The sequence below is a fragment of the Eleginops maclovinus genome, chromosome 16, assembly GCF_036324505.1.
Source record: "Eleginops maclovinus isolate JMC-PN-2008 ecotype Puerto Natales chromosome 16, JC_Emac_rtc_rv5, whole genome shotgun sequence".
NCBI lineage: Eukaryota > Metazoa > Chordata > Actinopteri > Perciformes > Eleginopidae > Eleginops > Eleginops maclovinus.
Window position 1 is genome coordinate 18,593,118 of NC_086364.1, and position 23,790 is coordinate 18,616,907.

Consider the following 23,790-nt stretch of genomic DNA (forward strand, 5'->3'; position numbering starts at 1 on the left):
TACTGCTGCCCTAAAGTTTGATGTTACGTTATGAGCTAAATTGATCTACTTAATATACTATTTGGTCTATTTAATCTATACTGATGAGCCGTTAATATAGGTTTGTAGATTCACTGTCATGTGAGATACAGTGTCTCTTTCCTTGTCATGAACTCAGACAAGCCTCCCCTTTTCAGCTTTGTGACAATGGATGTTCCTTCGGATCCAAGAGGATTACTATCTTATTATCTCAAGAAGTATGAGAATTGTCTCAATCCATAAAGGCTTACTACTTATTTTACAGAAGTTAATCAGAAACATTGAACATCACCACATCTGGAGGGAATCGTTTTCCCTAGACAGGAAGTGGATAAAAACTGTCATTTGGGAAGTAACTAAAGCTAGCAGATGAATTTACAACAGAAAATAATTACCCACGTGAGTGCATTATGTAATGGAAGAGCAGTAAAAGGAGCAACTAATTGAAAAAGTCAGTACTTGAATATAAAACAGTCCTGAATTGACACGGTCTTCATATAAAATAAGCTTTCTTTAATCTATCTCATACGTCTTCACCTTCCCTATCGGAGGACAGAGGGAAGACTTTTTTTGTCAGCAGGGAGAATAACGGCCTGGCATTTTGGCAGAGCGCATAGCACACTGTCAGGTTTGGTTAATTAAGCGGTGTGACAAAGGTGAGAGGGGGCAGCCGGGGCTCAGGAACTCCTCTGTCAGACGAACAAATGGCCTGTCACACAGATACTGTGGTGGAGGCAGCAGATAAAAGAGAATAGGCAACATTTAAGTTGCATTTTTTTGTTCTGCAATGATAAATGCATTATGATTACCACTCCAGACTAATTGAAATATGAGACAAATGATTTTTCTAAAGGCTCTTTGCTGTTTCTGTTTCCTGCCCAGAAATTATTTCAAAATGAGTACATAAACGATTAATGTCAGTATAATAAATACCCTCAAAGCCACTTCAATCAAATCCGGATTAAGCCTGTGTTTATTTAACATTATATCTATTTGGTATTATTTCTATCTGATTGCTTTTGAAATTAGTTTTATTCATTTAGCGACTTTGGTAGATTAACTGTTCTCTACTTTAAATCGGTGCAACAGTGCCACTTCCATTTCTAATGTGTAAATATTGTTAGGGAATCTTTTGCTGAGGTAGTTCAACTTTGACATAACCTATCATTTTCTCCTTCATCCGTCTGCGTTCCCAAGGCATAGGTCTTTTGGCCTTGGGGTGCTGTTATCTCCGCATTGTTGAGGCCAGTCTATGACCGAGCACAGGGACGTCTAGAAGCCCTTGTTATCTGGAACGTAGGTTCCCTGGCGCATATTCTTTTCCAATGTGCGACAGCTTTAGTTGGATTCAGGGTCCGTATTTGTCTAGTCTCGCTGATGAGGAATGTCGATTATTCACTCTGAACGAGTTAAAACCTCGGACTGCAGTAGAGATCTTCAGAATTGGTCGGGCAATTGCTGTGTCAACTTGTGACTGCAGCAAATGTCTTGTCAATTCTCCGGCCGAGTTTCGTCTCCATTGCTTCAGAAGTTTCCATCACAAATATAACTTAAACTGGGACTTTAGAAAAAGTAATTCAACATGTGAAGTGATATTCAGTCTGTAGTTGTATGATATAATCCATATTAAAAAGGCCCATATTATACTTTCTGGCTTTTCCATTTCCTGTAGTATGTTATATAGGTTTTAATGCATGTTAATGGTCTGCAAACGCTAGGGTTAGGGTTAGGTTTAGGTAAGAGCGTCCTTTTATTTCAACATTTAAAAAAGAGTTCCATGGAGATGTCCTCATTTGTGGTGGTTTATAGAGAGTCTTCGGTGTGCACACCAGGTTAGGGTTAGGGTTAGGGTTAGGGTTAGGGCCCCCCCCCCCCTTGCCTGGAACACTATGTTGCACTCACGCTTCTATTTGGTAGCACTCCACCATGTTACACGTGAAAGGTTAAGGGGCGGGACATCTCTAAGCAGTGGACTTATGATAACAGAGCTGGCCAATCAGAGCTGCTCCCTCACAGGCAGTTTGAGATAAGTAAAGAGCTTTTTGAACATTAAAGCATGGAGACATGTCACAGGAGAGGCTCAAAATACAAATATGAACCTGAAAATGAGCCCCTTTAAGATAGTTTGCTCTGCTCTGCTTGCTTAGTAAAATCTAAACAAAGTAATCAGACTGGAAAACCTGCCTTTAGGATAAATTGAAAGGCCATAACCGTGGCTATAAGAGACCTATAGAGAGCAATTACCTCTCACTCTAACACGCAGTCTTTATTGCTGATACAAACTTCTGCCCTGGCCCCTGATCCCAGCAGTGAGTCCCCATTGTCCTTTTGTTTGCGCCACATACATTTAATTTGCTTGCAAAGTATGTAGGCCTGCATTTATGTGTGTGTGTTTGCGGGTCTGTTTGTACGTCCGATTATGAGTAATGTTGAAGACAGTGGTCACCATTTGTTTTCTGCTTCAACTCCCTTCTTAATTAGAACAGTACTTCCCCCTGGGAATACTTCTACACTGCAACCCGGGACACACACTAGCAATGTTGTGTGTGTGTTTGTGTGTCTCTAGGACAAAAGCCAAACTTAAGTGGAAAAACAGCAGCTTTCTAGCTTAGTAGACATGATTTGAAGCTTTTTCCTGCTCTCGTTCTCCTTGTCATTTTCCCTTTTCAAACGGCTCCGTCTCTCACTCCACTCTCTTTGCACTCTTTCGATAACTGTGTTTTATTTTTTGATAAAGGGTAATTTACCAAATTTCTAGCTGCAGATAAACTGTGAAATGCTAACTTGTGTTATCTTGGTTATGATTTATGGCATTGCACCATGCTGCTACAGCGTTTCCACTATGGATCTATGTATTTGTGGATGGTGCAAATGTATGTTTTTCTAAAGTAAGTACAAACCAGGCTGTACTGGGCCTCTTTACCAAATGCTTTATCATTTTTTAAATAAATTGAGGCTACATCTTTTCTTTTAAGTCAAAAGAAAACAAGGATGCAATTTCAGTTTCCACCCATGTTCTCAAATCACATCAAAGGAATTCCAGATGGATTAAAACTCTCCATCACGTCTGTCTTTGCACCGAATCATTCATGCGGCAACATCCTTAAGGCTTTATTACTTATAAAAGCTATTGTAATGTGAACAGAACATAGACCCAAAGAAAGGGAAGAAAACCCCGCTGACCTAGCCCTCTGTAGCATACTGCTTTGTCCTAAATAGATCATCTCACTGAGAGTCCCAAAAGGATAAAGAAAGGATAACGCAAGCAACAGAAAGTCAAGAAATGATTACTTACAAGTGCTACTTCATTCAGGTCAGAAGTAACAGCTGACATTTTTATACCTTTGATATTGTGCTTAGCCTTTGTGACAATAAAATAGCACTCTAGAGGATTTAAACAAGCAAATGTTGAGATACTTGCATGAATACTTTCTCTCAGGTGAGATTCAGTCTCAGTCAGACTTCTTCTTCTTCTTCTCCTTCTCCTTCTCCTTCTCCTTCTCCTTCTCCTTTTCCTTTTCCTTTTCCTTTTCTTTTTCCTTCTTCTCCTTCTTCTCCTCCTCCTCTTCCTTCTCCTCCTCCTCCGAGATTCAGTCATGAATTGCTTCACATTGATAGGATTATAATCCCTGTTGGTAATTGTGAGACCTTCTGTCATCGATCAATATTAGCGAATGATTCAACAGGACGTACAATAGACATGGGCCCATTAAAATGTTGATTTGTGGAATGGTGAAAAGGCCTGTAAACAGATTAACAGCCAGTCCTTTAGGTCATAATGAGAGCCATTATGTGCATTAGGCTTGCAAACCAAACTTCCTATTGGCATCCGTTTCCAGTGTGTTGGCGGGGTGTTTGTTTACTCGCATGCTCTTGTGCTGGATGGGATTTTGCTTCTTCCTATGAAGAGGCTAATGCTTTTCCTCCGAGTATGCTTCGAGATATCTAGATTACACCATTGTCTCTAATGGATTATGGCTCTCACCATCATTGCTTGTTTTGGACCGTGTTGCTCCTGTGTGTGGTTTGATTGTCTTGTTATGTTGTCTGATCAGGGGTACCATGGATTTGTTTGTCGTCGAGCCCAAAGGAAGTGTGCCAGGCTAAATGGTGGGGATACAATTTCTGATGCCATTGGGCCCAGAAAGTATTTTTCCAATTTTCTTTAAAGGTACATTAACTACCCAGTAAAACTACTTGAATAGCCCTTATTTAAATCAGTAGTTCCTGAAAGCCTATCTGGAAAATGTATATCTGTTTTCCCTCTCCATTCATGTTACTGAGCAGATTGGAGGCGGAGCATAAGGAAAACCCTGGTACGTACGCTGGGCTCCATGTTTGCGGAAGATTTCTGATAAATCCACAGAACATCTTGGTATTTTGGTTTTCAAGACTCAGGACGTTTTGGCCTCATGTGCCGCTGAGCAACTTAGATTGCAATGAGTGGTTCCCCGCTTCCAACGCTGCATCCAGTTCTCTTAATGCTTCCATGTCTGTGGTCGGCATTGGAGGCGGTGTTACAGAAAAGGCTTTCCCCATTGTAGATTGTCCACCATTTAACGCAGACTATAAACAGTTTGTTTGCTGGTTCAACTGCATATGACTATTTTAATTGTTGCTTTTCATTGCATCTGCTCTGAATTTAAAAGTGCTATGTATACATCCAATGTGTTTTGGCCTTAACTGCTTCCTGTACGTGGTTCGAGCACTTTTCCATGCTGGTGATTCTGCTCAATTGTGTGACCCTGGGGATGTTCCAGCCCTGTGAAGACGTCGAATGCAAATCTGACTGGTGCCGCATCCTACAGGTCAGTGTAACGCCTTCCCTCTTAGTTCTGTGTGCTTTCTCTTCATGGAAACACATGACATACCACTTACTCTATTTACCTCAGTGCTGCTTATATGAGGCTGTGCTGATGTGGGCATTAATAAATAAGTATTTAATGGGAATAAGTGTTGCTTAGCTTGGTAACATATTTGAGCTTCTTCCCTTTAAGTTACTTTACACAAGTCATGTGCTATGCTTTGGATTTAAACCCTTCAATGAACATCAAATATACATTCAAGGGTCATTCGAATGTTCTCAATGACTGTAATGTGTTGTTTAGTGTTAAGTACCCCCTTCTTTCTTGTCTAAATGTTGTCCTTTTTGATGTTGTAAATGGAGCTACTTAAAAATCTGACTCGAACTGACAAAGTATTATCCTATCTCATCGTATCGCATTTAACCTGCCAATTTAGAGCTTTAGTGAGTGATGAAGGAAGTTCAAAAGCAATGTAATTCATAGTCCCAAAAGTAAAGGACGCATCAGACTGTTGTATGGCAAATTAAATGTTTCTATTTCACAAGGGATCACTTCCACATTCTGCTTTAAGCTGCTGAGAAGTGACAGGAAGAGCAATAACGATAATAACTTCAATTTGTGAACAAATGGTAATGAAAACTTCCATTCGTTTTCTTGTCTCATTTGTTTCAACATGCTGTTCAAGCAATGTTGTTTCTTGGCGCGCTGAGATGTGCTCATTATATTCAAATGCAGACGCTCTTTTTTTGCTGTGGTGGATTTCTATTTAATTGAGACGCAGCCATTACCATGCTAAGCCAAAGCTATTCCCCGCTGGGATGAGACTAAGTAATGGAGACGAGAATTTATTTTCAGCCAACCTCCACTGGCACCTTCACAGCTTGTTTCGAAATGTGACTCCCTATTGATGAGGATACTTAATGAGAACCGGACTTTTTGTCTGCTGACAAATATTTGATTTCCACTTTCCTGTTTCTCTACTATTTTCCCCAGGTGTTGGACGACTGTATTTTTGCTTTCTTCGCTGTGGAAATGGTCATCAAGATGGTGGCACTGGGAATATTTGGACCCAATTGTTACCTTGGCGACAAGTGGAACCAGCTTGACTTTGTCATCGTTATGGCGGGGTTAGTATCCCACAATGCTTTTTGCTCTTACTCACAAATTGTTCGATTTTCTCCGTCATCTGCAGCTAGACAATAGCAGTGGATTTAGAATAAAATAACACTTTGCTGAACACAAAATAAAACATCTGATGAATGCAATCTCACACAAAGCAGCACGCAGAGTTCTTCTCACACAAGTGTAAACATGGCCACCTGCAGCTCACACAAAATAGAGGTGCTTGGGTTCATGCCTGTGGGTGTGTTTTGGTTTCTGTCTGCACAATTTTCTATAATCAAAAAAAAAGTATCACTCAAATACACTACATGTGTTGTGTTGTAATTCCTACATGCAGAAATAAATTCCCAATTTGGTATCAATAAAGTACATCTTATCTTATCTATGCAGGTGTTAGGCTATGACCATCTGCCCATCCTATACTCACCTCAATATGTCATGATCACTAAATGGGTATTTCTTTAGATTTGGCTCACGGGTGAAATGAATCGATTTTGCTGGTCAAATTTCAAGGTCACGGAGGAAGCTACCCATCGTCATGTTTGGGATGTCTCATAAATCAGTTTCCATTGGGGAGGCAGACGGTGTCCCCACTTTAAACATTAGGCTAAAGACCTTGCTATTGAATAAAGCTTTAACTTAGGGCTGGTTTCATGCTTTCCTAGAACATCCTCCTGGTTCCTATATGTTATGGTATTTTATTTTTTACTCCCATCTGGTAATATTATTATATTCTTGTATTTTTATTATATATTTTTTATTCGTCATTCATGTTTGTTAGTGTGTTAAGCCCCCTGTTTTGTGATATTGGCCTAAATGAATGACAGTTTATTTTTATTTGATAAAATCCGGAGCAGACATCTATCTATCTCCCACTGACATCCAGTGGCTCTCATGGAGGAACGGATTAGAAACCAAGGTCAAATGTTAAGGTCTTTCTGACCCAGAAATCATTTTTATGCTTATTAAAATAATAACAAATCTATGATGTCTTATGATGACATTAGATCTGAACTGTATCTGGGTGGTGAAGGCTTGAAATGGCAAGGCGATAATTCTAGTCCGTCTCTGTTTTAAAAATGTTTTCACCCCATTTTGATCATTTTGAAAAAATCAATCATTCAATGTACATATCCATGTCAGTCTTACCATTCAATGTAAATTCATTTAAACCATACAATCAAGGTGGAAACAACAAACTATACTTTAAAGATAAGAGTAATATATCAATCAGAGAAACCTCAGTAACCAGGAGTTGGACCAATCGGCTTGATGAGTACATGCTGCACTCCCAGACAGACGAGAGCAGGACCCAATCAGCAGCAGACATTCCTTTAAATACTCCCACGCTCCGAGGCCCGAGCCTGACCACACACACTAAAGAAACGAACACAATTAAGACCATAACTGGCTCTCTGCCCACCTGTCACATTCCTGGTGTTTGGGTGCTGTGATGTAGACTAAACAGAGGGAAAAGAGCTTTGGACTGTATAATTAAATGTCAAATGTACAGTAATTATGTGGGTAGCTGCCAATATAAGTGTTATTATTTTCATGGTTTCAGTGTTGTTGCTTTGTGTCACTATATCCGTGTGTAGGTAGGGAGTACAGAACCTGAAGTAAAACTCTCTTTCCTGCTTTTCTCACTTTGTCTGCAGGGTGATGGAGTATTCTCTGGACGGCCATAACGCCAGTCTGTCAGCCATCCGTACTGTCCGAGTGCTCAGGCCACTGCGGGCCATCAACAGAGTACCAAGTAAGTCCATGCACATTTGCAAAGAAGCATTTTTTTGGGGTGAAAACTCAAATGGTTTACTTCCCTTGGTTTACTTTTCCGATCAGCTTAATTCGTCCCCCTCTGGTTATTTTTTACTTGTGCTTAACGCTAACAGTTTAGCACACCGTGATCAACTGATTCAATGAAGCTGGGAGGACATGAATAAAGTCTGTGACGGGGTTTGAAAAAGTAGGATGTAAGCATTTGATATATATTATTTATATATCATATAGTAAACATATGCAAATGCGTTTGAGGTTTGTTTTTTCATATATTGGTGTTGTGAGCAACTCTGCATAATAATCTACTGCAAAGTGCTTCCTTTCCCAAACTGACAATATGTTATTGGTTTATTTTCCCAGCACAGGCAGTTACATTAATGCAAATGTTACATCTTATTACATTCATTTTGTTCCACTACCCTACACAAAATGCCTGGAGGTATGTATAAATTCCCCCTTGTTTTATATATTTATTTTAACTTTTTCATTTATGTGGATAATACAAATAGTTACAAAACACTTAAGTAATAATTGCACATAAATAATAAGGAAATAAAGAGAAAGGCAGGTGAAAGTGTCAATAAGAGGAGAGACGAACAGGTTTTGGGCTAATTTAGTATTTTTAGTTGTTGTTTTGTTGTTGAGAGGGTGTGGCCTGGCTGGTGTAAAGAGGAATCAGCTCTGAGAGGAGTCCAGGTATTTTTGAATGCATTTCCCCTTCATGATCTATGTGCTGCTCTGCTGTTTAATGTAAGACCCCTGCACTAGGTGCAATGAAAGAAAAACCCACACCGGAAAAAACATTTATAGTTTACTCACTCTACTTAACGGGAAATCGGCCGATGATCCATGACTTATTGTTTGCTTTCACTTCCAGAGCTTGTACTGTGCCAGTGGCGGGTGAGAACTTGCACATAGTTTGTCATTTCCCTAAAAGCCCTGTGACAGAAGTGACCATGAATCTACAGCGAAAGAGGATCACTAGACAATGGTGTCATAACAATGAACCCGATTATTAACCAGCATGCATTGGGCAAGCGGCCAAGCTGTTTGTCAGGTTCAGGCTGCCAGGTACAGACATTTGGTTACATGAAACAGGAGTATATACTGTGTTTAACCTTACACAGATTGTATTGTTGATTTAAAAACAATGTATTAAAAATGAAAGTATTATTTAAATATACCAGATATTGTTTTAAAACCTCCTACAATTAAGCCTTATTATATATTCTGAAATACATATTATATATTGAAGTACAATTTGCGCATTTTTACTTTTACTTCTCATGTTAATATAAATATTTTTCATTGTATTTAAATGTATTGTGTCACTCATTTAACTTTAATTTCTTATGGTTATGTAAATATATTTCTTTTATTTTATTTGTAATTTTATATTTTTATTTCACATTCTTATTTCTTGTGTTTATATACCATTTTTAAAAGCCAATTTTCCCAATGATATCAAGTATTCTGTATGTTGCAGAGTTATACATTCTGCAAATTAAAATGCTTTTCATGACCCCGCTTCCCCAGAATAAGCCATTTGTTAGCAGGTGACACATTATGACACCAGGTTCTCCCACGTATATGATGATGTTAGGTGTGTGTGTGTGTTTCGGTTTGTGTGTGCTTGCTTTGCACCCTGCAGCAGGATGCAACACAATCATAAAGCATGGCAGGTTGTCCGTTTCTCTCAAGCTATCAGTGCAGCCTCACACAGGGACATAAACACACTCACTGTGGTGTTCTACCTTTGTGGGAAATGAAAATGAAACCTTATCGCTAAGCTAACAGTAGCCCAGAGGAACGTCCTGAGAGCCATGGACAAGGGGAATCGAAACTCGTATTATTTATTGTAACAAGTCTTCAGTTGCTCCCTGCAGACCCAGGGAAGGAGAACAGAAAGAGGGAGAGATTTACAATGAGAGGTGTTATTAAAGGCTGGAAACTCAAGGTCAGCGTAGATACAGAAAGATACATAGCACTCGGACTCATACACTCACCCCGAGGATGTTTAAAACAGTGGCTTACTTACCTCATTTTTCCTCTCACTTTTGGGCTCCATCTAATCTTTTGTTTTCCTTTTCATCTGAGTTGTGATCACTGATGGAGTGTTTCTGGGTGCGAGCCAGCCGGGCTAACAGCCAGTCTAAAGTTTTTCTCTCCCTACTTACCGTCTCTGTTTGTCTCGAACCGTTCTGCAATCACTCCGTCTCTCTGTTTGCCTTTCTGCCTAAGTGGATGGGAAGTGTTCATTGTTGGACAGATGTTAAATATGTTTTTGCTCCGTAGCCTGGATACAATGAGCAGTACACGCTGAGCTCAACAACAATTACTTTGTGAGCACAGAGGAGCAAGCTCCAACTAGCTCTCTCAACAATGCTCTGTTGTTTCTTCTGATTTCTAGTGTAAACCTCTGTTTAAAAAAGTGTATCTTTCCCTGTCCTGCTAACATTTCTGAGCTAAGCACCACCCTTTCTCATGTACTCGCATCTTCTGTCGAGCAGGACTTTCTGTCATTGAACATCCAGCTAACCGTTGGCATTTGTTCCAAACTAGCATTGGAGAGGGCTAGTGATAGTGAAGTGTACTGTCTTTGTTTGACAGTGTTGTCAAAGTTTGGTGGTACATTCTGGATAAATGTTTTAATAAATGTTAAATAATTATAGTATTTAATTCATATCAAATTAAGCTGTATTTAGCTTTTGCAATAAGGATGTTCTACCACTTCTCCATTTTGACCATGGGTTCATGTTTTGTGTACAGGATAATATAACTAAGTTTAAATGTAACATTTAATAACAATTAAACTGCAGATATTTTTCAGATACCAGATTAAAAATATGAATTTATTTCATAATATTGAGGTGTATTATTAATGTTATTATGAGATTTTTCTTCAAAGATACTTCCACATTTTGCACATGTTCTACTATAACTGAATGATATCACTGGACAGTGTTTTTAAAAAGAAGAAAATGAGATTAAAAGAAGACATTCATCATTGTCATTTGCCTGCCAAGAGGACAGAGATTATATTATTTCACATTAACATATTTCTCCTAAGATCTAATCTAAGAAGCAATTTGGTGACTTTATTAAAATATCGTTTCATAGATAATGACCTAAAGCTGAAATCCTGCTCGCTACGAAACATAATGTGGACATAAATTATTATTTTTTAAAAAGTATTTCAAATGTTTTCCTTTTCTTTTCACAATGACATTGATTGATTATACCAGCTAATAAAATATGGATATTCGCCCTTTGTTTTGTTTAATGCTCTCATCGAGTCCAGACTATTACATTCCATTAGTTTAATTAAACCTACCAGGGTGCATTTCAACTCTGGAGTGAACGCGGTGTCAGTCTTGTTTTAAATCTCTTTGTAATTTCTAACCTTGTCTGTACTGTCTTTAGCTATGAAATTCAGTGTATTGCTGAATCACATCTCCATACACAAAATGATGTATGGACAACCCATTATTAATTTGCTTAGGGGATGTCAATGCTATGAGATGTTTGTGTTTGAGCAGATTTCACCCAGCTGCCTCTATAGTAAAAGGCATCTGTGTACTGTTTACTCAGTTTGTGTACATTTCCATGTGTCGCAAGAGTATTGCTTCCTACCTCAAGCATGCCCAAAGACATATTCTTTTTCAGTTTTATGATGAGCAATATTTATCACAATGTTCTCATTTCGCCCGCCTGTTTTGTGAGGAATGGGAATGAGAGAGTAGTCAGTTGACAGATATAACGGGCATATATGTTAAAAGTAGGAGATATAAGTCAGACAACAAGATAAATGAGACAGATGGGTGATGAGACAATGATTTAAGCTGGGCATTAAATCGATTTTCTGGATTCCACTCCACCCCAAAGCCATGACCACATCTCATTAGATCTCTGGTATGACAGATTGAACCACACCTGCATGACTGTCACATATCTCACAAAAAAAAACACATTATCTCACACGCTACTCTAAATCTGCCTCTGGTTTGCGGTCAGTAAATCTTTAAGGAAGGCAGATGGCCATCGGGGCCAATGATGGATATTTTAAGAGTGTATGTTTCTCGCTTATATTCGTAATCCAATTTTGTGAAGACTGAAGCGAAAAACACATTATCAAACTCCATGTTGTTGTACTATAAAGTTTGTGCTGTTGCTAATGAGCGTACACAGCAGCACAGGCCCATAAACATAAAACAGACGACACACATCGAACGCTGATGAGTCATTCCCTCTGAGCTGGGAGAGCTTATACGTCACTCAATAACAACCTTGGAAAATCCACTGTTGGGACACTTTCTATACTTGGAAACAAGAGGGGGTGTTCAGATCTTATTCTTTTTATTTTAGTATTGATGTTGTAAGAGTCAATGATTATATTATTTATTTTGTTCATCATTTTCCTTTTCCTTGATGTATTTGTTGTTGTCATACAGACACTTTAAAAGAGCGCTCCCTGGGGAGTGCGCATGTCTGCACAGATAGAGTGGAGGTCGGGTGGAAGCGTGTGAGTAGCTGTGGAGTCACACGGTTTCTTTGGAATAGAAATGTTTTGGGCCGTTGTAGTGCGTTTACACTTGTCGGCCACCATATGATAGCCTGATAGTAGATCAGCACAACAGTCAGGAAATATGCTGTTTTGACAAGTAGATATCAGTCTGATAAGGTTTTCAGGGTGTTGGGTAACATGAGGGCTAGTAGAAGGCTAAAGGGCTGCTGTGTCACATAGAAAAACTTTGTTAAAAAGGATAATTTCTAGTGACATCTATACTTTTAATCAAAATGACCAGTGACACTATAGTATCGCCTTATTTTAAACGTGGTCATTGTGACAAGTCTGCGGTTTATGTGTGAAAGGGGATAGAACACATCGTGAGCGACCTCAGGGACTAGATCCCCGACTCTGCTGATGCTAAACGCTTCTGACAGCTGGAGATAGATGCTGAACACGTGTGGTTAGATAATGCTAGCCACGGGGAGGCTGCTGAATTCAAATCCCAGAGGAGGAAATAATGTCAAACTGTCACTTTCAGTACCGTCATCACTTGTAATTATATTGGCTGCGGGGGCGTAGTTGTGTCACTTCCAAGATCACAAGATCAATAGAGGTTGTCAGGGTGTCGGGTAACCAGAGGGCGAGTGGAAGGCTAAAAGGCTGCTGCAACACGTGGGACGGAGGTTGTGAATATGATCATATCTGATAGCATTTTTCCTTTTTTTCAGGTATGAGGATCTTGGTGACGCTGCTGTTGGACACCCTGCCCATGTTGGGAAATGTCCTTCTCCTCTGCTTCTTCGTCTTTTTCATCTTTGGCATTGTGGGAGTCCAGCTGTGGGCGGGGCTACTGCGCAATCGCTGCTTCATGGGAGAGGACATCAGAACGTAAGGAACTCAGAATACAGTACTTTCTTCTTTACTTCTAGGTTGGAAGTAGCACACATGCTCCTGGGACATTGCCTCCTCCAGACGATGTTCAACTTTAGATATGTATTGAAGGAAGAAGCACTTTGATGCGAATAGGATTGGTTTTAAGATCTTTTTCCTAGAGTATAGACAAAGTAGAGACGAGTGAAAAATACAAAAATCCTTCAGTACACTTAGAAGTTGCCATCAATGTTTTATTTCCCCCCAACAGAAAGAGTACATATACCCTGCAAGTGCTGCTCTCCACATCCATACGGTGACCAGCAGTGCCTCCAGCATGCACACATGGACTCTTCCAACATGCTCACATCCCTTAACTCAAACATGATCGTCCTTTTTCTTTCGTTCTGCACTTTTCCTCTCTCCTTCTGTTCGCGTCTTTCTTATTTTTCCTCATCATGTTTCTCTCTTTTGCTCTCTCTTGTTAGGATTATGTCGAGGTGTCATATGGTGTATCAGTCAGTTGTTGCCTGTAGCACAAATAAATACAGAAATTGTAACTTGTCAGAGTACACAAAGTGCGTAGTGCCCTCAGGATGCAAACCACCGTATGACCTAACATAAGGCACAAAAGGACAAAAGAACTGTGAAAGAAATGTAGATGGGAAATTAGATAAGGCTATAGTCTCAGGCCCATGATATCAATGTGCGTAGAAGGAACGTGCCGATACATAAAGCCATCAAATGCACCAGCTCTAAACCCTGAAGAAAAAACTCCTCTATGCAGATGATGTTGCTCTCTTACTTTAAGAAAATTACAAAAGCTTGAATCAGTATAAGAAAAATGCTGTCAGACTTCGGATTTTGGGATGTGACTCTAAACAACCCTAAATTATATAATATATTCAAGATTAGGCCCATGTCCTGAGAAAAATGTGCTGGATAATAAGACAAACCAAACCCTTAGAGGTAGAATCTACATACCAGAACATTACTAAACAAGAAAAGAATACTTTCAAACTCCGGGATGAAGTCATAAACATCCCAAATATGTGTTTTACATAATTGAAAAAAAAAATCGAATTAAATTACAGAGAAAAAATAGGACAAGGTGCGGACTTGGGAAAGCATCATTTTTCTACACGGCGCACTTTATGACAATATTACATACCTCAGTGTGTGCACATGCATCTTGTCTTTAGATCAATAAGGCACGGATACATCTTATGGGAGAAGACAAACAGCCTCTATCTCCCACAGGCACACATGCACATACACAGACAGATGAAAAAGATCAGAGTCACCCATTTAGCCGTGGGCATTAAAATTATGCAAAGGAGAAAAAGGAAAACCGCCTCACTGTACCACAAACTCAGGAGGCCAAAAATGTCACTTACGTATCCTTGAACTAATTCTGCTTTGACGTAATGGCACAAATTGTACCACGGTTGATGTTACTCGATCCTTGCTGTGTGTAAGAGAGACAGACAGAAAGAGGACAGAGGCTTAATATTTCATGGCCGAGGCAGCTGTGTTTTCTCTCACAGAACAAATGCTCGCCTGGCCCTACAGTACGATATGAACAGTACATTAAGTCCTTTACTGTTCTCAAGCACCACTCTCCTTGTATTTAATGAAGCATCTCCATTTTATGTTACATTTACTCCATTATAGTACATTTCGGGAGGACATATTGTACTTTATTTAGAGATTGAGATAAATAATACAAAATATATTGAATTATTAAATGATGCTGTTTCATTATAGGTTAAGATAACACCCGATCTCTAGAAGGAGGCTAACCAGCAGTAAAGAGTCATTCAAATTAGCTCCACTTTAACAAACTACATCATTAAAGTAATGTGCACGTTAATGCTTCAAGTACTTACTATCCAACGGGGACTTACATTAACAGTACAGCAGATAAACGTTGTACAGGGGGACATAATTGAAGTCCATCAATAGACAGAAATATCACTTCTCACTCCCTAGTAGTAATTCAAAAGTGACTTTTACGTCCTAAAAGGGCTCTCGACAACAAAGGGAAGTCTATATAAGAAGTTCTGTTAAAGGCAATCACCTTTTTCATCCCTAGTTGGAAACAGCTCTCTCCATTATAGATGAATTGCTAACAGTCCTTTAAGTTATAACGCACTTTAAATGGGAAAAAACGTCTTAATAATGAGCTTGTTTTTACTAAATAGGTAGCATTTTATCTTCGTAATTAAAGAGTGCAAACTATGTACACCACCACATTAAATAAAGGACAAGGTGTTATTGTAGTTCTTACATATTCAGTCGTATTTGTCTAAACTCAACGAGAGATTTTCAACCGAATCACCAGAGACATTTTCTTTTTCTCCATTTTTGGCAGGAGCCTCAACACCATTGCAGAATCATTGTTGGAGGGTTTGTTAGTCAAACCCCACATCCTCCTCTAGGATAGCTTTAATTTGACTGACTGTTTATTAAATGAAAAAAGATTAGAGGTTAGATATTTTTTTCCAGGGATTATAAACAGCGAAATGTACTCTGTTTAAAATCTCCGCTCCAATGATTGCAGTCTTAATTTCATTGTTGAGCTTCTGAGAAATTCTACAACACAAGGTTCCTCGTCACGATTTCTCAAAGGATTTATGACAAGAGTGTAAACCTCCGATTAAGATTCTGAGGAGGGACGGGAACTCACAGTTTAAGTGTATACAGTGTGAAAACGGAGTGGGAGTTGTAGTAGGTCATTGTCGCTGGAGGTGTTTTGTTCAAAGATAAGATCTGTGATTGGATGTGTGCCCGTTTAAGAAGACCAATGATATACTGTATCATCTCTCACAGAGGGATGACACTGCTTTCAAACAGCTAATCCAGGTCCTTATATAGGGGCTCAATGTAAAGGGATTATTGGTGAATGGCACAGTAGAAGCAATAAAGAAAAAGTAGGTCTTTGCAAATTCTAGTAAAACAATACGCAAAATGCATACTCAGCTCTTTCTAGTCAGAAAATATAATTTCTTAGTAAAATAGTGTCAATATCAGTACACTGGCACTGCAATGGATGGATATCTTTTTTTGTGAACCTGCTGGCAGTCACTGAGGAGAAGGATTGCCAAAAAAAGAAGGTGTTGTGAGTGTAGAAGTGCATTAAATTGTTTTGTAATTTTCTCAATCGGTAAAATGATTAATATCTGACGTTGTAAATGTCCTGGGGAGGATTAGCTTATTTCTCTTTTCAATGCAAACACTTTTAAACCTTAAGACAATGACAAATCCTTTGCTGAATAATAAAAAATATTCAAAAAGGGACCCTATACCAAATGTATAGGTTTATATTTGTGTTTTGTGCCTCTACTGTGACATGTGTACATGCTTTAATGTTCAACGGTTCATTCCTAACGATAACCATTAGTATGTTCCCAGTATCTGCAGTACTTTGCAAATATAACACGCTGTAAAAACTCAGCAACTCAAAAGGGAAATATATCTACAAAAATAGACTAACAGCATTTATTTTTGTAATTCTTCTTCCATGCAGGATGTACAACCTGTCCATCAGTCCATACTACATGACCGAGGAGGGTGAAGAGAGCCCGTTGATCTGCTCGGCTCCCCGCGAGAACGGGATGCTGCGCTGCAATGATTTGCCGCCCCACACAGAAGGCGGGGTCGAGTGCTCATTGGCCGCTCCCCACCACAGTTCAGCAATGATTGGAATGGGCAGGGACAGTGTGAACGGGTGTGTTAACTGGAACCAGTACTACAATATGTGTCTCCCCGGGGACTTCAACCCTCACAAGGGAGCTGTCAACTTTGACAATATCGGCTATGCCTGGATAGCCATATTCCAGGTAAGAAGGGGTTGATGTGGAAGCAGAAACATGGAGAGAGTGTGTTATTGCTATCAGGTCAAACACAGCTATGTGTTTCAATTCCAAAATCATTAATGAATTCCCCCCCAAAGGGAGGCTTTTCTTATCACAGTCTGTCCTTAACGCTATCTGTACTGATATGATATCAATTCCCGTATAATAGATCTGCCCAGCTCTCGCTGACGGGTATGTCATGTCATATTATGGATTTTGACTTGCTTAAAGATAGTCTTACCCTCAAGTGTGAATACTGAAGACGCACACACTTTGACATACCACAGTAATCCCTGCTAAGTACTCTTAACTTTCTTGTGTGTGTGTGTGTGTGGTGTGTGTGTGTGTGTGTGTGTGTGTGTGTGTGTGTGTGTGTGTGTGGTCTCACCTCATGGTAAGAGGCTTTAGAGATCAGATTTTTATTTCCCATTTGTGATTTGTGAGCATCTCTTTGGGTCTTGGATGAGATTAGTTTTAAAGCAGCGCATTTATTGACTTCCTGTGTTAAGGTGGTAGATTCAAATTATGATGCTGAAGAGTTTTGGGTTTATTAGCCAGATACTGATCCATCTGTGCATTGAGGAGGAGCCACTGCCTGCACCTAGAATACTCAGGTGTTCAACAGAAAGCGGTAGTTTCTATAATCTGGTTCTTATTGTCTGTGTGTTCAGTATTGGGAAAAATGATTGCATTTAAAAGAAGTTGGAAATTCCTTTACCAGTTGGGAAATAGGTTTTTCAAATTAGACCGTATTGTATTGTCTCTGTATATGTATTATTGGAAACTTAACATAGACCATTGGTTGACAAACCGCAATAGAAAAAGAGAATACAGATAGAATAAGAGTGATTGGGATACACAGGGATATAAGAGAAAGACAGAAGGCTCTACGAATGTTAAATGGGTTGTTCGGCTTGTTATTCCAGTCTACAGCCTTATTGCCTTAGTATCTGTAAACATAAAGAACATGAATTATACATTCAGGGTTTCTGAAAACATTTCCGCCCATGGTCCCAAATTGAGTTAATTCAGGGTTACCCTGGGACTCCTGCGGAGAACAAAAAGCTTTAACAAGTCACGATGAGTTCCCACCACAAGCCGTTTGCCTCGTGAACTCCCACCCTGTGTGTCTGTGATAAGAAACCATTTAATGGAAGGATCTCAGGTGATAACCAGTCTTGAACCATGGTTTTCCAACCAGGAAATGGACTGACCTTTGCTTTTGGAGAAGAGGAAGGACTAATAGAGTGAATACATCTCAGCCAATGTTTCTATCCACCTGCAGGTTAATGACTGCTGACCCTGCTCCCACACACTGTCAGACTGTCCATTAGTTTTCTGGGTCCAGACCTTTGAGTCTGCCCACTCCGCAGAGGGTAACTAGTTGACAATGGTGTCAGGCTAATCCATTGGGGCTCCTTTCACAAACAACAGCTCAAACATGCTCTTTGCTCCACATCTAGGGTTATATCATTAGTATGAATTACGGGCCTGAAAGAGACGCTAGATGTCTCTGATCTTCAAAGTGTGTCAGGAGCAGAAGATGTGTTCAGTTTATAGTGTTTTATCTCTTAAATTAAACCGATGCCAGCTGAGAATCTTCTCTTTTCAGGGATGCATGTCATTGACTTTTACAATAGGTCTTGAAACAAGAGGAAGATTTAGACGTGTATGTGCTGCTCATGAAGTGATTGCCCTTTCTTTCAGTTTTGTACAGCAGATATGCACTTTTGTTTTCGTGAACATTTGAGTCTGTTCAGGTCTGATTGCCTTACATGGCCTGGCTAGATGGTTGTTTGGTTTTCTTGCTTTCCAGCCGTAATATTTACAACCACATAATTTGTTTACTTGACTTGAATATCTGTTTGGTCTGATCTTTTTGTTTACTCTTATTAATCTTTAATAAAACGATCCCCAACGATAAAACATTTCTCATGGGCAGATTATGAAACAATAGCGAGACATGCTGAAGAACCCACCACCTCTCTCACAAAGCAAAGAAGCAAAACACACAGTCTAGTCTTATTTTGTTGTTTTTTGTTTCTTGGTGGTGATTTTGTGTGTTGTTTCTTATGTGTTTTCCCTTCTCATAGTCTTTGTGATCACTTGTCTCTCCTTGTAGTGTGTCTTTGTGCTTGTGTTGCCCATTTTCATAGTCGTTTCAGGTCTGTTTGTTCTAATTTTGTGGGTTTCTTTTGGTCATTTTGAGTCTCTTCCTGATTGGTTGGTGTCTTTTTTATTGACATTATATTATGTGAAGGCCCTTGACATTTTGGGCTCCTGGGCTTATGCCCTGTAGGCCCGTCCAGTATTCCATCCATGATTTATCAGATGTATTTTTGTTCAATAGTGAGAATCCTCAGCTCTTTTAAAATCTGGTGCACGGAGAGCACTCCAGCAGAGAGCGGATTAGTTGGTGTGGGGTGTGGGTGTGGGTGTGGGTGTGGGTGTGGGTGTGTGTGTGAGTGTGTGTGTATGAGTGTGTGTGTGGGTGTGTGTGCATTATACACACCTGTGGTCTTATTTCATGCTTTATTTGTGTACGGTTCATTAAAAAATACACACGTCTGAATACATGCATGCACGTGGCTGTTGCATGTGTGTTTGGACATTTGTTTACTGTACGTTTGCTCATGCAGTCGTCACGTGCTTCCCAGCGCTGTGCTGTAATGTGTTATACAAGCTGAGGTGCAAATGTAGAGGTGTGACAGTACTAAAGGCTTGACTGAGCTGAGCCTCCCTTTCAGGTCTCAGCATCTCCACTGCTCATTAGCATAGTGACTACATGAAAGAGCTACGTCAGTCCCCAGGCACACACACACTCACACATACACACACACACACACACACACACACACACACACACACACACACACACACACACACACACACACACACACACACACACACACACACACATATAAGAGATTGAAGGGACACCACAGGGTTTCTTGTTAAGGAATAGCCATTAAAACAGACTAAGAAATGTACTAGATCAAACTCTGCTGTGCACTTTGAGTTTATTTAAGGGTGTGTGTCATGTGTTGGAGACAAAGTGATCTACATCAGAAAGTTTTTCAATTTTCTCGTTTATTCTAATGTAATGTCTGCCTCTCTGTGTCTTCTTGTCCCCCCCCGCCCATCCCCACACCAGGTCATCACACTGGAAGGATGGGTAGATATCATGTACTATGTCATGGACGCTCACTCCTTCTACAATTTTGTATATTTTATACTGCTCATTATCGTAAGTACCCTCTTGAGTTTATTTCACTTCTGCAATTGAAATGTTCTACTAAGATTAGAATAACAGTACATTTAAAAACTACACTTTTGGTTTGGTCCAAAATATCTACATGGACTAACATGGTTCTTGTTCAAACAAATACAAAAACAATGGCGCCCATTCGTCAGTGTAATCCTGATGTACGAAAGCTTGAATTACAAGTGGGTTCGAGATATGGAATCATGTTTGCCATTATATTTTAATCTACTTTTTTCGACGATACCACCCTGAAATCTGATCTGAAATAATGCTTTTATCCTGCTTCTCTTTGTTCCGTTCTATAGTGCCTAGCAGAAAAATACCTCCTCATACATATATACCGTGTTGCTCCTTAAAGATATGTTTGTGTACTTGCATTTCATTCCTGCTTCTCCTAACCCAGAATAACCTTTCTAAAGAAAACCACAACACTCTGCGTTGAGCACGACTCTCCTCTGTTGAACCTCTCAGACTTCTTATTGTGCATAATTTCACTTTCATCCCACTGTTGTTGGGGTTTTCAAAGATCCCAACCCCAGCTATATATCACAATGCCGTATGAGCTCCCTGCCTGCCTGTTGTTTGATGCTAAAGTACTCATAATACATTTAGAGGGGAGAGAGATAGGTAACGGAGAAAGAGCTGGAAGAAAAATCTGAGTGATTCATATAGACAATGGTTGAGATGTCGGAGAGAAAGATACAAAAAAATGCCCATCTCCTTTCCCATCACTCTTTTAATAACATGCTGTAATGGCCCCTTAAATAGAAATTTCTTTATAGAGTTGAAAGATAGTTTTCAGTTCCTGTCAAAGCCTTCTCATCAGAGGCTGATTCGATTTTAAGATTCCTAAACAAGGATAAAAACAAAGTCATTTATATCATCCTAGATCTTGACACATTTCTGGATCTTAATAATGTATAAGCCCTAATTTGGCTTCTTGTTGATACAGTGTTTTATTACTCTATTTACACCTCTAAGGGGGATGAAGTCAATCTGTTAGTTGGTCCTAGAATTAATCTTAGTGGGACATTTTTCACACACGTGCAACAGCATTTTTTTACTCAACTGCCGTGTACCATTGCATTGATTTAGCTGTATTAATATATTCCTTACCTCCCTTACCAGGTGGGCTCTTTCTTCATGATCAACTTGTGCCTCGTGGTCATCGCCACCCAGTTCTCGGAGACGAAGCAGAGGGAGAACGCCCTGATGAGGGAGCAGCGCGCTCGCTACATGTCCAACGACTCCACGCTCGCCAGCTACAGCGAACCAGGCTCGTGCTACGAAGAGATGCTACGCTACATCAGCCACCTTTATCGCAAGTTCACACGCAGGCTGCAGAGGATATACTCTGGGTGGCACAGGTTAGATATGGGCCCCTTTAGTCTTTTGGTTGGACTACTTGTGGGAATATCCAGTTAAATCTCAGTGAAAGGAAGTGAAGTTAAAGGGGAGCAGTATTGCTTTAGATAATTGTTTTTTTTAAAATGCCAAACCTGTGAGACATTGAACGTTTATAACCTTTGATGAACTACTTTCACACATGCTTGGATGTTTCCCGTAATATTAAGGGGGTGACTGTCAAAAATATCAGGAAAAAATGGAGTTTAAAACTATAAAACGCTAAATAAATTCAGTCCATTTGACATTTGTAAAGCTGTTGGTTATCTTCCATATTTAGTTATTAAGTATGATTAATGTCTCCTGTACTCTGTCCAGTAAAAGGCGTAAAAAGGTGAACCCTAACGGCAGCGGTGCAGGCAGTAACGGTGGGGGGAACGGACACGGCCACGGCTCCAGCAGGGGCGGCGGGGGCCCGGGGAACGCTGTGTGGCTGAGACCCATCCACAATCTCCTGCAGCACCATCAGCACCAGCACTGTCGCCTCAGCAACGGGGGGCAGCACACCATCAACGTGGCGCCCGCCGAGCACACGGACGGAGAAGGAGGGGAGGAACTGGAGATGAAGTCGCTTCCCGTGCGGAGAGGAAGTACAAACGGGAATAGCAGCGGCGGGCCTTCGGTTATCACGCAGGGAATGGGGGCGTTGCTCGGGCGGCTGAACGGGGGGATGAACTACCCGACCATCCTGCCGTCGTTTGTGTGCAGCTACAGCAGCAAGACGCCGCCCCCCCACTCCCAGCATCGGGGCCACAGCCCGGAGCAGCACCCCCAAAACCACCCGGCATCTGAACACACAGAGACACTGAACAAGCTCTACCAGCTCATGGGACAGCACAGTAAGACAACACACACACACACACACACACACACACACACACACACACACACACACACACACACACACACACACACACACACACACACACACACACACACACACACTCCTTACATTTCAAGATTTTAGGCTGTAGAACATCATGGATGGAGAAATGTTCCATCACCCAATGTTTTCTTAGGTGTCATTGTCTATTTGTGGAATTTGGATTTTACTCGTAAAACCATATTTTTTCTAGACAAAACTAAAACTAAATCAGAGTTAAAGATAAAAAAAACAGGAGATTTACATATTATATAAAAAGTAGACAGATCTTTGTAAAAATAAAAACACAATAAGCGAAATCAAGTAACAGATCAGTACACCGTGGTAACAAACCTAAGTAGCAGTATTTCTTTTTCAAACTGAGCTGGTAATGTTTACAAATTGTAAATACATTTGAATTAATATAAATCAAGTGTAAATTGGACGTGAGTTTATATTGCACATGAGCTGTTGTATGGCACAATGTTTTATATTTTCAGGCAGCGATGGTTATACCGTATAAAAATGTAGTTTACAGACTGGAGCCTGACTCAGCTTCAAAGAGCTTTGAAAGTTTTACTCCAGGATTCAACGATTCAAAGGCTTTATTGTCATAAGCACAATAGCTACAGCATAGTTTGACAGCAGACGTCTGAAGTCCCAGGCTTTTCCAACAATATAAATAACAATATACTTAAGAGATTACAACAACAAAAAGTGCAAAAATAAATTAGTGTCACAGTGTGAGTGTCACATGACCTGATTCACAAGACAACCTGATAAACAAACCCCTTTTTTTAAGGCTTAATAATCATGTTACCATTCTTAGAGGAGCAATTCAGTCTTTACGTTTCTTCTATTTTGAGTGGGTTTTACTTTACTTGAATGTCCCTTCTCAATCTCTGCTTTACACTCTGTTTTCCCTGGGGCTGCATTATATTTTTTTCATCACTCTCACTGTTATCATCTTCATTTTTACCTTGGAGCAAATACCTCCGTCCTCTTTGCAAGTTTGGCCCGAGGAAGCCTTTGGTTAAATATCGTGTGTGGGTGTGGGTGTGGGTGTGTGTGTGTGTGTGTGTGTGTGGGTGTGTGTGTGTGTGTGTGTGGGTGCATGTTTCTCAAGCAGCACTTAGAGCGACCTGACAGGAAATCCATGTCTCAAGTGCTTGGGCTATCAGTGCAGAGAGGTGGATGAAGAGGAGGATTGAGGGGAATCAACACTGTGTGTGGGGAGTGGCAGGGCAGAGAGAAAAGAGGGCAGTGTAAAGTAACATAGTTATTTTGTGGAAGCAGAT

General features: G+C 40.1%; 1 protein-coding gene across 1 annotated transcript in view; it reads left to right on the plus strand.

Moving 5' to 3' along the window:
• The first annotated feature begins 4,684 nt into the window (after positions 1-4,684).
• The window catches only part of cacna1ha (calcium channel, voltage-dependent, T type, alpha 1H subunit a), a 64,111-nt gene continuing 45,005 nt past the window's right edge, over positions 4,685-23,790 (plus strand). Inside the window, 9 exon segments of the mRNA XM_063904869.1 lie at positions 4,685-4,711; positions 4,713-4,826; positions 5,817-5,950; positions 7,604-7,701; positions 12,963-13,122; positions 16,634-16,946; positions 20,116-20,208; positions 21,355-21,593; positions 21,949-22,469. Of these exon segments, the coding sequence (XP_063760939.1) occupies positions 4,685-4,711; positions 4,713-4,826; positions 5,817-5,950; positions 7,604-7,701; positions 12,963-13,122; positions 16,634-16,946; positions 20,116-20,208; positions 21,355-21,593; positions 21,949-22,469 (1,699 nt within the window).